Source organism: Myotis yumanensis, unplaced genomic scaffold (genome assembly GCF_028538775.1).
Source record: "Myotis yumanensis isolate MYYU_CA2020_CCGP unplaced genomic scaffold, mMyoYum1.0.hap1 SCAF_6, whole genome shotgun sequence".
Lineage (NCBI taxonomy): Eukaryota > Metazoa > Chordata > Mammalia > Chiroptera > Vespertilionidae > Myotis > Myotis yumanensis.
The window spans coordinates 36,642,657-36,657,124 of NW_027223757.1; the positions used below are offsets into that span (position 1 = coordinate 36,642,657).

The following is a 14,468-nucleotide window of genomic DNA, read 5'->3' on the forward strand; positions in this document are numbered from 1 at the left end:
ATGAAGTATTTCTGCCCTGGGTTCAGGTTTGGCCAATTTATTATAGATACTCTGTGGTATTTTTTTGTATCTTAAATCACATCTAATTATAGTATTTTGGGCAGAGAAGCCATAATCACCATTAAAAAAAAAATCTTCTCTCAGTTAATGTTTTCATTCAAATTAATGCTTTAATCAAAGTGATGAACCTTATATCACTAAATAAGGAATACTTTTGAGTAAATTAAAAAATTTTAAGTATATGAATCTTGCACACAATGTGCCTCCTACTGGGTACTTAAATCTAATTTCTCTCTCCTGTTGATGTGAATTTTAGGTGAGGTATCTCCTCTGCTTCTTGAGTACTAGACCCAGTGGGACCATGTACATTTGCCTTTTGTTTACAGTGATATTTTCAAGTACACTCTATTTCCAAGAAAACAGCTGCTGTCCTTAAGTCAAACTGCACGCACAGCACTGTGACCATTGGGATGGAGATGAATTACCTCATTAGGAGAATGCACCTCTCCCTAAGGGAACTGATCCTGGGGCTTATATATTTTTGACATGTTCTGAGGAAATCTCTTAAGACAGCTGGGTAATCTTTGCTTCATTGCTACTATGGTTTACATCTTAAAAAAACAACAACACTTGATAGGCTTCTCCATGTTGAACATGTGATTCTCTGATCTGTGTCTGTTTAGCAAGTAATTTCCCTTCTTCCCCTTATCCAGAAGCTTCCGGCTGTAGTGCTCTTTGTGAAAGAAGGATTATTGAATGTGTACAGTTAGCCACGTGTTAAAATAGGAGAAGGCTTGATGTAACTAAGAAAATTGGCCTTGGAACTATCATTTTGTCAACCCAACACTTTTTGCTTCATTACATGTTTTTGTGTTGATTGCCATCCTCCTCTTTTCCTGCAGGCTGGGAAGTGATGACACCCAGTTTGAAGTTAGCATGGCCAACAACGGATGTGAAGTGCATCGTTTTGATCCTAGTGTCAAGTCGGCTCATATTCTGGAGAATCAGCGCCTCTGGTATCACCGCTTGTCCATTGACTGGCGGGACCCCCACCCAGCTGTTGCTGCCCGAAAGCCGCATAGCAACACCAGAAAATTGGGGACCATTTTGAATGAATTTGGGCATCACAAGGTGAGAAATTTTTCATTTGATTTCATAATCAGGTAAAGTGAACAAACTCATAAACTGTGTGTATTTTTTTTTAATACAAACCAAGAATTGGATAGTTGAAGGTCCAGTTTAAAAAAATTATTTTTGAATTACATTTTACATTCAATATTATTTTGTATTATTTCGGGTATACAGCATTGGGGTTAGACAATTATATTCTTCACAAAGTGTGATCCCACCAATATTTCCAGTACCCACTTAGCACCATACATAGTTATTACAATATTATTGACTATATTCCCAATGCTGTACTTTATATCCCCATGACTATTTTGTAACTAGAAGGTCCAGCTTTAACTTTACTCATTACCCGTCATTATTTATAGAGTCAACTCTGTAGACCTAAGGTTTTGACAAATGTAGAAATATTTATATTGATTTGAGAAATGTAGTTGCTGTTGAGTAGGGCTAAGTAAGGTTTTGGCTGAGACTGGACAGGGCGACTAAGAAACCTACTCCTAGCATAGGCTCCAGCGTACCATTTCCGATGGGCAATTGATTTAAAATTTCCAGACAGAGGAAACTATTTGTTAGCCTCAAATACAAAAAGTAATCAGAGTCAGGTTTATATTTGATAACAGATTGCTTGTGTATCATATTTCTCATTGCTATAATAACTTTTTTGAGTCTCCAGGCTCTGAAAGGTCAGAAAATATGTGTAGCTTTGATTAAAATGTACTTTGTAAAATTGAATGGACGTTACTAGTATGTGTGTTGCAACTGAGAAATACTTAGGTTCAAAGGATGTCAAATCTCTACAAATATTTTATTGTGAATAGATAGCAAAAAAGAGACTCCAACTTTGAACTGTGTTCCTAAAAGCAGAGCTGAGCTAATTGCATTTTGTAGGGAGATACTGGAAAAATTCTCCTGAGGGTAGCTGGCTTCTGTTTGATCACCAGCCTTCTGGGCTTGGCCTATCTTGGCCTATTATTCCCAGCCAGAGATGGCATGTAATTTAGAACATGCCAGAATAGGTATTTTGGAGAAACAGTGTACATGGAGCTCAATTTTAAACTTGAGTTTGCTGCTTAATCTTTAATAAAAGGGCTTTTCCTCTGCATTGTTCTTTCCCTTCCCCATCTTCCTTTTTCTCCTCCTCCTCTTCCTCTTCATCTTCTTCAAAAACAAAAACAAAAAACAAAAACCAACAACAAACAAAACAAAAAAACAAAACACCAAACTCCCTTTAATTCAACAGCAGGAGCTTCTTCAAGAACAACTTTAAAGAATTTTTTCTTCTTTTAACATGTGATTAACTACTGATTTGTATTTTGCTTTGCCATTGAGAGTAACTAGCATTTAATAGTTAGAAGCCTTAATGAAAAGTATATAGGATATTTTGGGTAAAACCTGTGAACAGAACCCAAAGAACTGAGAGCGTTCTTCAGAACTTTATTTTGGTTTTGCTGCCTGTTACCTTCCTAGACTTGCTTTTTACAGCTGAAAATTACAGGCTTGATTCTCAAACATGTCAACTCTAGATTATTCCAAGAGCGAACTACTGATCTTTGTGTTCATTTAGGCGTGTTCCTGCTTCTCCTTAATGCTCTTTACATCCTGGCCCCTATCCACCACCACTCTTTAAGAAAAGACTGAGTAGAGGAAAGAGGTGAAGCTTAAAATGATTTTGCTTTTTTTTTCGTAATATTTTTAAAACTTTGGAATACGTGAGGATAAAATGAGACTTTGAAAAACGATCTGTGGATATAATTTATTTAAGCCATATTGCTTATAGAAAAGGTGTTCTTAGACAACCAGATTTGCACCTGATTTGTGCTTGTTTGACTCCATTGGAGCTGAAGTAGGCAAACCTGAATGCTGAGGATGAAGCAGGAAGCCTCAACAGCAGAAACATTTACATCCCTGGAAAGGAGACACGCTCTGGAACATTCCTAATATTCCAAACGCTACTTATTTTTATTAAAAAACATGAATAATGGCACTTACAAATGGTTAAGATGGTAATTTTTATGGGTATTTTACCACAATAATAATAATTAAAAAAAAACCAACAACACAGGAAAAAAAAGACCCCTAGTAATAATGAAAGTGATCTGGCTCAGAATTGTCAGAATGTTTTTGCTGCTTAAAAACAAAACAAAACAAAACAAAAAAAACTCTTGTTGAAAAGTTTTAAAGAGCCTGACATTTTTTTGTAGAGATGATTTTTGGGGGAATGCTTTAAAACAGAAACAAAACCAAGCCCGTCAGTGAGTGATGGCTTCCTTTAGGAACATGCTTCTGGGAGCGATGTGATACCAGATAAAGGGAAGATTCATTTCTGGCCTGTAGCACTCTAGGGCTGTTTTCATTTATGCCGCACGCGTACAGATACTGGTAGATAGGACGTGGCTCTGGCAGGGAAAGCAAACAGAAAAAACAACTCACACTAAAACATGGCAGTACTTATTTTCTCTCTCCTTTTTTTCCTCGCTGAAAGCGGCTATAGAAACCAAAGTGGTGTTAGTTGTGTTGTTTTTACTTCATGACTTTAAAACATATCCTATAGTTTGATGATGTTCTCCCTGTTAAGCTGTTATTTTTTTTTCTTTTTATCAGACCTCGATTCTAGCCACTCTGGCAAAATGTCAGCAAAATGAAAAGCAGTGTATTGCGATGGTGACAGAAAGATGCATATGGCTTTCTCAGTACTTTTAAAACTCTCTGGTAATTTTAACTTCAAACTATAAATCAAAAATCTTTCTAACGCATCGAGGGAGAGCAGCTGCCTCAGCAAAAGCTCGAGAACCAGAAGCTCAGTCTGTCAGGGAGTAATTTCACCTGAATCCAGCATTATCTGAAATGATTAACTGTCTTTACCCAACTGCTTGTTGCTGTAACTACGCATTAGATTTTTTCCAGAATATGACTAGAAATATTGAATCTGCAGTTTCTGCACATATTAATCATAATCTCTGCTTTCCCCCCCCTAAGGTCTTGATTGCACAGAGTATGCTAGATGACCCAGGCAGGTTAATGATAAGTTATTATTTTCAGTCTCCACCATGCTGATGAGATGGATAACACGACTGCGTTAGAGCTTACCTCTGCAAACTCAGTAGTCTAGGTTTGAGACCTGGGTCCTCTGGTTGGTTTTTGGCTTTGGGCAAGTCTTAAATGACTCTCTGGTGCTCAGTTTGATTGTCAATAAAATTGGGACAGCGATACCACTTAAATGGATTGTGTTTGAGGACTGGGTCAGAAAACAGTGTGAAAGGCTCCAGCAGAGTGTCTGGCATGAATTAGTCATCTGTTTGTAAGTTCAAAGAATTTTTATGAACAGTTTCAGAAAATTTGTACTGAATTTCATAGAAAACATTTTCTTGCCCTATTTTCAGGGGAAAAACATGGGAGTTTTTTTTTTCTGGAAATTGTTAACTGCACCTAATCCAGGCAAGAGTTTTAAATGAATGCTTTGTGTGAAACTGAAGGGCAATTGGTCCTTCATCGTGGTTGTTGGGAACTATTATTGTTTGCTGCCTCGGGTACTGAACAGTTTTGCTGTGATTGTCCAGAAAGTAAATAGAAATGTAATAAGCTGCTGAAAAGTAATGCAGAGCAGATGTAACCTGAGGGGGATGACCCGGATCAAGCTGACTCAGTGCTGAGAAAGGATGGGGTCCTCCCTCCCCTCCCTGGACGCTACCCCAGCTGTTGAGTGTCCTCATGGATCCTCACAGGAGGAGCAGTTTCTGCTTCCCTGGGCTGAGGGCTCCCCATTGATCACAAAACATCATTTCTGCCTGGCTGGCATGGCTCAGTGGTTAAGTGTCAACCTATAAGCCAGGAGTTCATGGTTCGATTCCCTGTCAGGGCACGTGCGGGCTCCATCCCCAGTATGGGGCATGCAGGAGGCAGCACATCAATGATTCTCTCTCATCATTGATGTTTCTATCTCTCTCACCCTTGCCCTTCCTCTCTGAAGTCAATAAAAATATATAAACAAAAACAAAACATCAGTTCTGTTGTGTGGTCACTGCTGTATTAGAGAGAATATGGGCTTTGAAATTCAACTACAGAAAGATTCCTTTTCTTTTTGCTTGTCAGATTGGCAGATATAAACAAGATATTGATGCTGCCCTACATTGGAGTGCTTGTTGGGAATAATACTCATGCTTTGCTGCTGGAAATGGAAAACAATAGCACTTTCTGGAAGAAAACTCAACCATGTGTATAATGATGTCACCTTTTATTCCTAGAAAACTTAGTCAAATTCTATTTCATCTGCTATAAGTTCTGCCATTCCAGCTCTTTTTGGATAAGTGTTTTTATGAAAAGCCATTCTAAATTCCTTTATTTTTATTTTTTTGGATATAGTTTTAATTTATGTAGCATATAAGAATGACATTCAGTAGATGCCTGGATTATGTTTTTAAATCCAATCTGATAATCTCTGTCTTTAAACAGGTGTGTTCAATTCACTTAGTTCATAGTAATTGGGATTAATTTTTACTCTTTTAAATTGGGCTTTTTGGTTTTCAGTACATTTTTCTCTTCTTGCCAAAGCTTATTTTTTTATTCTTTGTGGTTACCTTTAAATTTTAAATGTATATAATTATAAAATTTTAAAGCAACATATAAAATTATCAATATTTTTATATTTCTCCTAAATACATCAAGGATTATAGCAAGTTAACTGCCCATTTAACATGGACCCCCACATGGTTCTTTTCTGGAGGTTGTTTTTAAAAATTTTTTTTATTGATTTCAGAAAGAAAGGGAGAGAGACAGATAGAAACATCAATGATGAGAGAGAATCATTGATTGGCTGCCTCCTGCCGCCCCCTACTGGGGATCGAGCCCGCAACTGCAACTGGGAGGGCATGTTCCCTGACTGGGAATCAGACCATGACCTCCTGGTTCTTAGGTAGACCCTCAACCACTGAGTCATGCCAAGGGCCTTTTTTGTGTGTGTGTGGTTCTGCAAAGACCTTTATTGGGTGGTTCCTTCCAGAGCAGGAGACAAACGTCTGCACGGCTGTGGGCAGCACTGCTTCCGGCTGCCCACCCCTCAGCGAAAGGGTCTCAGGCCAGACATGCCGGGGTCCCCACTGCGGGCGGCGCGGTCACTTCTCCAGGGGCGCATAGTTGAGCAGCTTCTCGATGAGGTCCACGTGGGCCAGCAGCATGCGGTCAGGCCCAGCGCATCCAGGGCGTCCCCCTCGGTGTACTCGGCCTGCAGCAGCCCCAGGTAGGCCTCCCACTTGTTGCCGACGATCTTGCCACACGTGAAGCAGCGCACGGGGATGATCATGGCGACAGCGGTGCAGCGGCGGCGCTCTGGCGACCGGCAGCTTTTTCCCAAGGGCCTTTTTTATATTTTAAAAATGTCAATCACTTTTGGGTGAATTTCTCAATACTAGCTTCCAATTTTTTTTAAAAAAATTGGAATGACTATATTTTTCACTTCCAAGATTTTGAATTGGTATTTTGTTGGGGTCCAACCCCAGCAGGTCCAGGGATCCCCAAAGGTGTGAACGGAGTCTGCGAAGAAGGAATGACACGGAGACAGTGTTCAGTTGATCAGCAGCCTAGCCAGGATCTCTAGCCAGGATCTCCAAGCCAAGTTCTGTGTTTTATTGTCTTGTTACATCTGTATTTATACCAGTTGATTTTAATCCTGTCAATTTCTATTCCAAAGGTTAGGGCGTTTCTTATCTCCATTCCAGGGAGTAAAGATTATGTAGCTTAAGGGTGATTGTTCTTAGTTAAAGTGATTAACTACCCGCCTGGCACTTAGTTAAGGGGTTTTATTCCCTCCCTAACTTCAGGGGAAAATCCCTACCTAGGGAAACAACCTTTCTCAGAGAGGTGACCTTGGCTAAAACACATAGCGCCAAGAAGGTGAGCAAACATATTAAGAACAGTATGCCATATATGCCAGGTCCCTTGAAACATATGCTGTGCAGATGTTTCTTCCCTGCAGCGACTGTGTCAAGCAGCAAGGATGGACCAGCTTCTGGCAGTATTTTTCCTCTCTGTTTTTTTTTTTTTTATAGTTTTGCATATGTTTATTTCAAAATGTATTACCACTGCTTGCATGTTTATGAAAGTCGGTATTATTATTGGTTGCTTTGAGCATCCTATACATAGTTATTTTAATCTTTTGTCAGACTTTTCAGCAAAATCAATTTAATCTCAGAATGAATAGTCCACATATTGCTTTCGTTGGCTGTTTCTCATCAGTTGATTTCTGTGTGTATTTTGGAATTTTCGTTTGCTGGCTCATTTTCCGTGGGAGGCTTTGGGTTTGGTTTTGCTTTTTTCTTTTCTTTTTGCTTCACCCTTCTGTGCCTAGTGATTTACAGTGGCCTTCAGGCCTGGTCTTACTTCAGCACTCAGGGGCTCCTGCTCCTCCTTGTGCTATTGAGACTATTTAGTCACGGCACCCTGTAGGCTCTAGGATCTGATTCATTTGCCATTTACTAGGGTGAGTCTCTCTCCTCCAATCACCCTAGGCCAGCGGTTGGTTTGGAGCCCCAGTCATAGCCAGTGGTTGTCCGCAGTTTATTGCAGGCTTCTTTCTTCACTAGCCCTTGGCTTTAATACATGAATGTGGCTCAATTGCTCCCTCAGGAACTTCTCATTCCTACCCCCTGTAGGACATGCACCTCTAGGCCTACATTTGTTTTATCACCTGTTTTCGGGCAGGAGCTCAGCACGTCCTGGCTTCAGTCCACTCACTGCTGTGTCCTGGTTATAGAGATGCTCGTCTTGTTTTTGAGCGAGCCCTGCTTTGTCCTTTTGGTTCATTTCTCTATTTTATGATTCTCTCTTTATGTTTTGTGTTTGGTGTGGGGATGTGGATGATGCATCTTGCCTTCATACTTTTTTTTTTAAGTCAACTCGATTCATCTTTCTTACTTAGAATTATCTGCAGAAATAATATGCATGGACTCACGAGTCAACTGTTCCAGTTATGTTTTCTAATAACTGTTAAGAATACCTAACAAATGAAAGATTTTGAAATGCTTATTTGTATTGCTCCAAGGCTATTCTATACCGAGACTGCTCATATTTGATGTGCATGTGAACCTTCTGGAGAGGCTAATTAAAGTGCAGACATTGATTCAGGAGGTCTGGGGTGGGGCCCCAGATTCTGCATTTCCAGTAAGCTCCCGAGTGGTGATGCTGCTGCTGTTGAGGGGACCATCCATTGAGTAGCAAGATCGGTACCACAGCCTGAGAAACACAGGAGCAGAGGATGCTTAGTGGTAATTGGCAGGGCTGGGACTTGAAGCTGGGTGGTATTCCCCCAGAGGCCCAGCACGGGCCACTCCGCTCTGTGGCTGTCCTCCCCGTAGGCCGAGTCCCTGCCAAGGGTGCCGTGAGGCACAGATGCTGTGTCGTGCTCCAGGTCGTTTCCCATGCTTATTCCTGTGCCAACCTGTGCCAGGTTTTTGTACCCAACGAGCTGTTTTCCTGGGACAGAAATGTCCTCTGGTTGTCTGCGACACAATTCAAGGCCCAGACATGCCTGAGTCCTAGGTGATTAATGGTTTAGCTGGACCCTTGCTCTCAGATGTGTGTTCCTAGCTCAGCCGAGGCCAGAGACCTTTTATTGTATGGAATCCCATCCCAAATGGCTAGTTAAAGACTCAGGAAATAGATAAGCTACTTGCCAACCTGACTTTCTCATCAGTACCTTCCTAAATAAAGTTGCAGGGTATCAAAGTTTGAGTATTTTATCTTTTATACAACCCATTTCAGAATTAATTAGCGGCAGCTTGAGCATCCAGGGGCCTTCGTCAGTGATGTTTCAGAAGAACATTTGGGTGGAAAACTTCAGGGAAACAGGATTTGCTGTGGTAAAGGGAGAAGTCTAGGTGACTCTTCTAGGCCCCAGTGCCATCTTCTATTTTGATTTGTTTATATTCCTGTTTCAAAGAGAGCTGTCTTTCTGTGTATTTGAAGGCAGCTTCATCTTGCAGAACTGCTGTTTAATCACAACGGTGCTGTGTTTCTGTGAAATAAGCCAGTGGCAATTTAGGAGTAATGAGTCACGGTCCCGAGTTGCAATTAGAAATGCAGAGGCATCTTCCGGTCTCCATCAGTCTGCAGTGGACCCTAAGGACAAGGCATCTTGAGAAAGTGAGTCAAGAACTTCCTCCCTCAACGTTTAGGAAATGAGTTTTGGCTTTTTATCTTTTTCACTCTTCTCTAAAGGTGAGATTTGCTGTGAAACAAAATGCCCGGGCTCTTCTGGGTGGCTTTCATACCATCTAGTATTTAGCTGGCATGTAGACACCAGAGGTTCCAAAGCCCATTTGGAGAATGAACTAGGTCCACCTGGACTTAGTAATGGTTTGTGTTCTCTTTGGCGCGTTCTCCCCTTGTATTTCCTTGGGCAGAAGCCATGACTGGCGTTTTGTGTAAATGGTGCTCTGGAATTCGGAGACCCACTCCCACCTGTGCAACCAAGTGGTTCTCATATTTTACTGTTAGAATTCGGGACATCGGTAAACCAAAAATAGCAGCATCAGGCCACAAGCACAGAATCGAATCACCTAGGGGACTTGATTAAAATGTCAAACCCAAGACCAACCTCAGAGATTCAGATTTAGCTGGTCTGGCCTGGAGCCCAGGAACCTGCATTTCACCCACCACACCCCACTCTAACCCAGGTGACATGAAGATCAATCACCCTTTGATGACCTCAGTGTGTAGAGAGGATGTGAGGGGCTCAGCCTTCCCTTCGCAAGCCCTTATCCCCTGCTGTGCATAAAACCCTTTAAACAAGAAGGCAGTCCAGAGCTTGGCTGCCCCATTCTGCAGCCTTCCTCCCTGTCTCCTTCCAAGTCGCCGTGTCCTCTCGGCCTCAGTTTCCCCCTGTTGCATGATGTCTGATGCATAACACCTACATTTGAGAAGATTGTGCGGCAAATAAGCTCATGTCAGTGAGAGAAATGAAGGAGAAGTTTTGATGAGACCAGAATTGGGATTTTATATAAAAGAAAGCATTATGGCAAAAATGGCTTCTTTGAGATTTTCAAAGGGGCCCGGTATTATTACAAAAGAGGAAGATTTCACATATGGAGGACATCAGTCTCCAGGGAGCTGGCATTTGTTTTTGTTCTTCGCTGTGAACCAGAGGTGGGCGTATTTGTCTGAGAATCTTGCCATCTTGACAGAATTTGGGGACTCAGAGCCAAGTGAATCGGAGGAGGCAGAGGCGCTCTAAGCTTCAGGGGCCCGGAAAGGTTTCCTTTGTGGGACTCCTTTCCTGGCGGAGACTGTGATCCATAGAAGGATGCCACGTTCAATGTTGTGCGGCTCAGATTCGCCGGGTCACGCAGCTCAGTGAGTTCCTTTATGTGTGTTCAAAATGCGTAACGCCTTTTGACAGCAGAAGCCCCCAGAAGTCGCTATCACATTAGTGCAGCCTTTGAGGGAGTGTATTCCTGAGCAAATTCTGTGAGGTCACACCCAGCTGTCTACTTCTGCCTTGGGGCTCAGCAATGCCAGTTCCCCAAGGTGCCCAAGCAAAACAGAACACCCATGGGGCAGACGCCAGGGGCTTGGGAAAAGGCCGTCACACTTTCATGTGGAGATAAAACCTGATTTATTTTCCAGTCAGTAAAAATATCAGGACAAGAATGTTGCAATTGCCACATTTTAGTTAAAAATATACGTACCATTAAAAAAAAAGACACCAATTTCCTAGCGTAGCTTGGCATTCAACAGTTTTGCAATTAAAATGATAATGCAACATTTCTTACAAGAACTTCTCTTTAAAATCAGTGCGATGGGCTCACAGCACACCATTAGGAGGAGTTATGTAAAGCAGCCTCTCTGTTCCAAGTTTTATTTTAAGATTTAATTTATTCCAGATTCTGCAGGAAAAAAACATCCACGCGACAAGCCTGCTAACAGATGTCAATTTAGTTTTATAGCACATGCCTGCACTTCAGATCGGAAAATGGAGATTATTCTCTCTGCCTGCTGTTTAGTACATGACACAGCTTCCTAACACTGTGCCCGGAGGACAGCTGATTAATAATCTACGGACAGGCAACTTATCACCTGCTTTCATCTTCGGCAGGGTTGAGTGTGAGCTTCATTTCACATCACGCCTTTGAATTCAGAGAGGTGCTGGAAAGAGCAGCGGTGCCAGAACATGGATTGTTCTCTGTGTCAATATCATTCAGGTCAGAAGACAGATTATACCGCAGTGAAAAGAAATAATAGGAAAAAATAAGAATTATTCAATTAGATATAACTAAATCTATATTAAATTCTCTTATGGTATTGGTAGATAAAGTAATTCTATGTAATAAATATTATGTCAAAAATCAACTATTAACAAAAATGCTTTACTTCTTCATATTCACAGGGCCCATTTCTCTATGTTCACGTGGCACCGTAATTATTGGTTTATATGTTGCACTTCTGTTTACATTCCCTTCTGTAGGTCTGGTCCGTCCATCTATCCACCCATCCATCCATTGAATAAATATTTATTAAGCACATTCTCTATGCGAGGACCTGTGCTTAAATAAAAAAGATACAATCTCTTTTTAATTTAAAAAAAATTTAAAATTTTAAATACACAACATAAAAGTTACCTTCTTACCCATTTTCAAGTGTATAGTTAGGTAATGCTCCGTATATCCACATTGTTGTGCACCTGCTCTCTAGAATGTTTCCATTTGGCAAAACTGAAACTCTATGTGCATTAGACACTAATTCCTCTCTCCCCTCAGGCCTTGACCACCACCATTCTAGTTTCTGTTCTAGTGAATTTGACTACAGTAGGTGCCTCATAGAAGTGGGATGATATAGTATTTGTCTTTTGTGATGGCCTTATTTCACTGAGCATAATAGCATGTGGTAGGATTGCCTTCCTTTTTAAGGCTGAATAATACTCCCTCACATGCCACATTTTGTTTATCCATTCACCTGTCAATGAACAATTAGGTGGCTTCCACCTCCTGCCTATTGTGAGTAACGATGCTATGAGAATGGGTGCAAATATCTTCCCAAACTCTTCTTTTAGTTCTTTTGGATCCAGATCCAGAAACTGCCATGTAATTTTTTTGAGAAACTGCCATAAAATTTTTCACAGTGACTGCACCAGTTTACATTCCCATAGACAAGTCTCTTAAGATTTAACATGTTGCTAAAAAGACAGAAATGCGATCCTGTAATGAGTGCTATGAAGAAGAAGTACCATGTGCTATGGGAGTGTTTAATAGAGAAATTCAACCTAATATGCCATTTATTTTTGTGGTATCCCTGATGCCTCACTATGGTGAGGACTCTGTAAGTGTTTGGTGGGTGGGTGAGCGGGCCATTTAGACCCTTGGTGAATAGACCCCTTTCCTTGGCTTCCTTCCTGCTTTTCAGCTGCTCCCCATTCTCCATGGATGGCTCGGGAGAGCAGCAAGAGTCTTTGTGAGTAGATTGCTAGCTTTTGTTTGGTTGCCTCTATTGAACTCTGGTGAGATTATGGAAAAAATTTTCCTAGAAATGTCCTTTTCCTAATTCTGCATATCATCTAATATTCAGAGATGCTCAGATATTTCCACCAGATATGTCCCAGTCTTTTCTTTGGGGGGGAAAAAAAAGAAAGCTGCCTGCGGATGTAAGATGAAAGTGTAGTGATGTTAGGGAGTGGTGGGTATTCAGGGAGAAAATGTTCTTTCTATTCTTAGAATACTGCCTCTATTCCCTAAAGGATTTTTTTTTCTATAAAGACAGAAAAAGGGCCTCTTTCTCTTTTGGCTCAAATCAGTAACATTTTTGCTCAATTCTATGCTATTTATAGATATTTTAAATTGAAATTTCATTCTTGAGATTTTAAAGGAAATTTCAGATATTTAAAATGCATGAGCATTATATTTGGAGACTTAAACTTCTTGTTCCTGGTTTTAGAAAAGGAATCTGCTTACCTGATACCCAAACCAGTGAAATACAGAATAATAGCTATTATTCTGTCCAGTGTTTTATTTTGCTAACAGTTGAGGCAAAGAAAGAGGCTGGCCACAAACATATTTGGCACAGCTCTTTCCTTAGAAATCTTTATTGGTTCTGCTCTTTGCCACGGCATTATTATTCTGATGAGCTGGAGAGATCCAGTTATCTGTCTGAAGTGAGTCCTGAGGGTTTCTCCCAGTTGCTCTGATCATGTTATTGGCACGGGAAAACGATGATGATGACATTTCAGAATGCTGTTGTTGAGGTAGGTGGCAAAATTGGGCTGTGTTGCCCAGAGGAAGGGTCACTGGCTCTCAGCCAAAAAGACCCTGATACAAGTTTTATCTTCTGTTGATTGTGTGACTAGCACAGGTGAAGGAAGCCCTTTGAGCCACATTTTTTTTTTTTAAATATATTTTATTGAATTTTTACAGAGAAGAAGGGAGAGGGATAGAGAGTTAGAAACATCGATGAGAGAGATCGATGAGCTGCCTCCTGCACACCCCCCACTGGGGATGTGCCCGCAACCAAGGTACATGCCCTTGACCGGAATCGAACCTGGGACCCTTGAGTCCGCAGGCCGACGCTCTATCCACTGAGCCAAACCGGTCCGGCGAGCCACATTTTATTTTTTTGTAAAATGGGGATGATAATACCTCCCATGCAAGACTGTTGGGACTGAAGACAAAAAGGTCTGTAAGGAACCTAGCACAGGGCCTGGCCAGGTGCTCCCCATTTGAAAACTGCTTATTAAACAGTTATTGTTGGGTTGGGTTGATTTGAATTGTCTTAGGCCAATATTCAGATACTCACAATGGAGTACACAGTATGGAACATTCGGTATATTTTATTGCTCTTCTGCTTTCTTAGTGATAGTGGGAAATTCCCAATAGGTCAACCATTTACCCCAGAAAATAGAGTCAGCATTCTGAATTGGGTTTTGGAAGTGTTTGGAACAGCAGCAGAGTGAACCTGATGTTCAGACACCTCTTCAATATCCTTGGGATCAATCTTTCATCAGTGACAATCATAAATAATTGATATGCATTTCAAATAGTTTACTGCTTCATGGCATTGGTAGAAATCATGTAATTCAGTCATCTTTCCTACAGTCCCTGGCCGATGTGAAACATGAGGTAAATAAATACAGGGGCAGTGGAATGGGTAGCTTCACGCTGTTGGGAAGCATCTTTCTAAAACGACAGTGGTAAAACCTGTCCAGGTGGCTGAGCACCTTGAGATCAGAGCCCTCCTTATAAACCACTATACTCTTTGTGGAACATTATGAAATACCAATATCAGTAATTTAATGATTTGATTTAGGGATAATTTTACCAGGAGAAAGCACGACTACTTATATGTATCTATATATATATAAG

General features: G+C 41.0%; 1 protein-coding gene and 1 pseudogene across 3 annotated transcripts in view; one reads left to right on the top strand and one right to left on the bottom strand.

Annotated features, from left to right (window-relative positions):
• The window catches only part of METTL24 (methyltransferase like 24), an 85,533-nt gene that overhangs the window by 48,161 nt on the left and 22,904 nt on the right, over positions 1 to 14,468 (top strand). For all 3 annotated transcript variants that reach the window (XM_070417919.1, XM_070417921.1, XM_070417920.1), the window contains one exon: positions 903 to 1,131. In XM_070417919.1, the coding sequence (XP_070274020.1) occupies positions 903 to 1,131 (229 nt within the window). The remainder of the gene's footprint in view (positions 1 to 902; positions 1,132 to 14,468) is intronic.
• LOC139013091 (DNA-directed RNA polymerases I, II, and III subunit RPABC5 pseudogene) lies at positions 6,190 to 6,427 on the bottom strand (annotated as a pseudogene).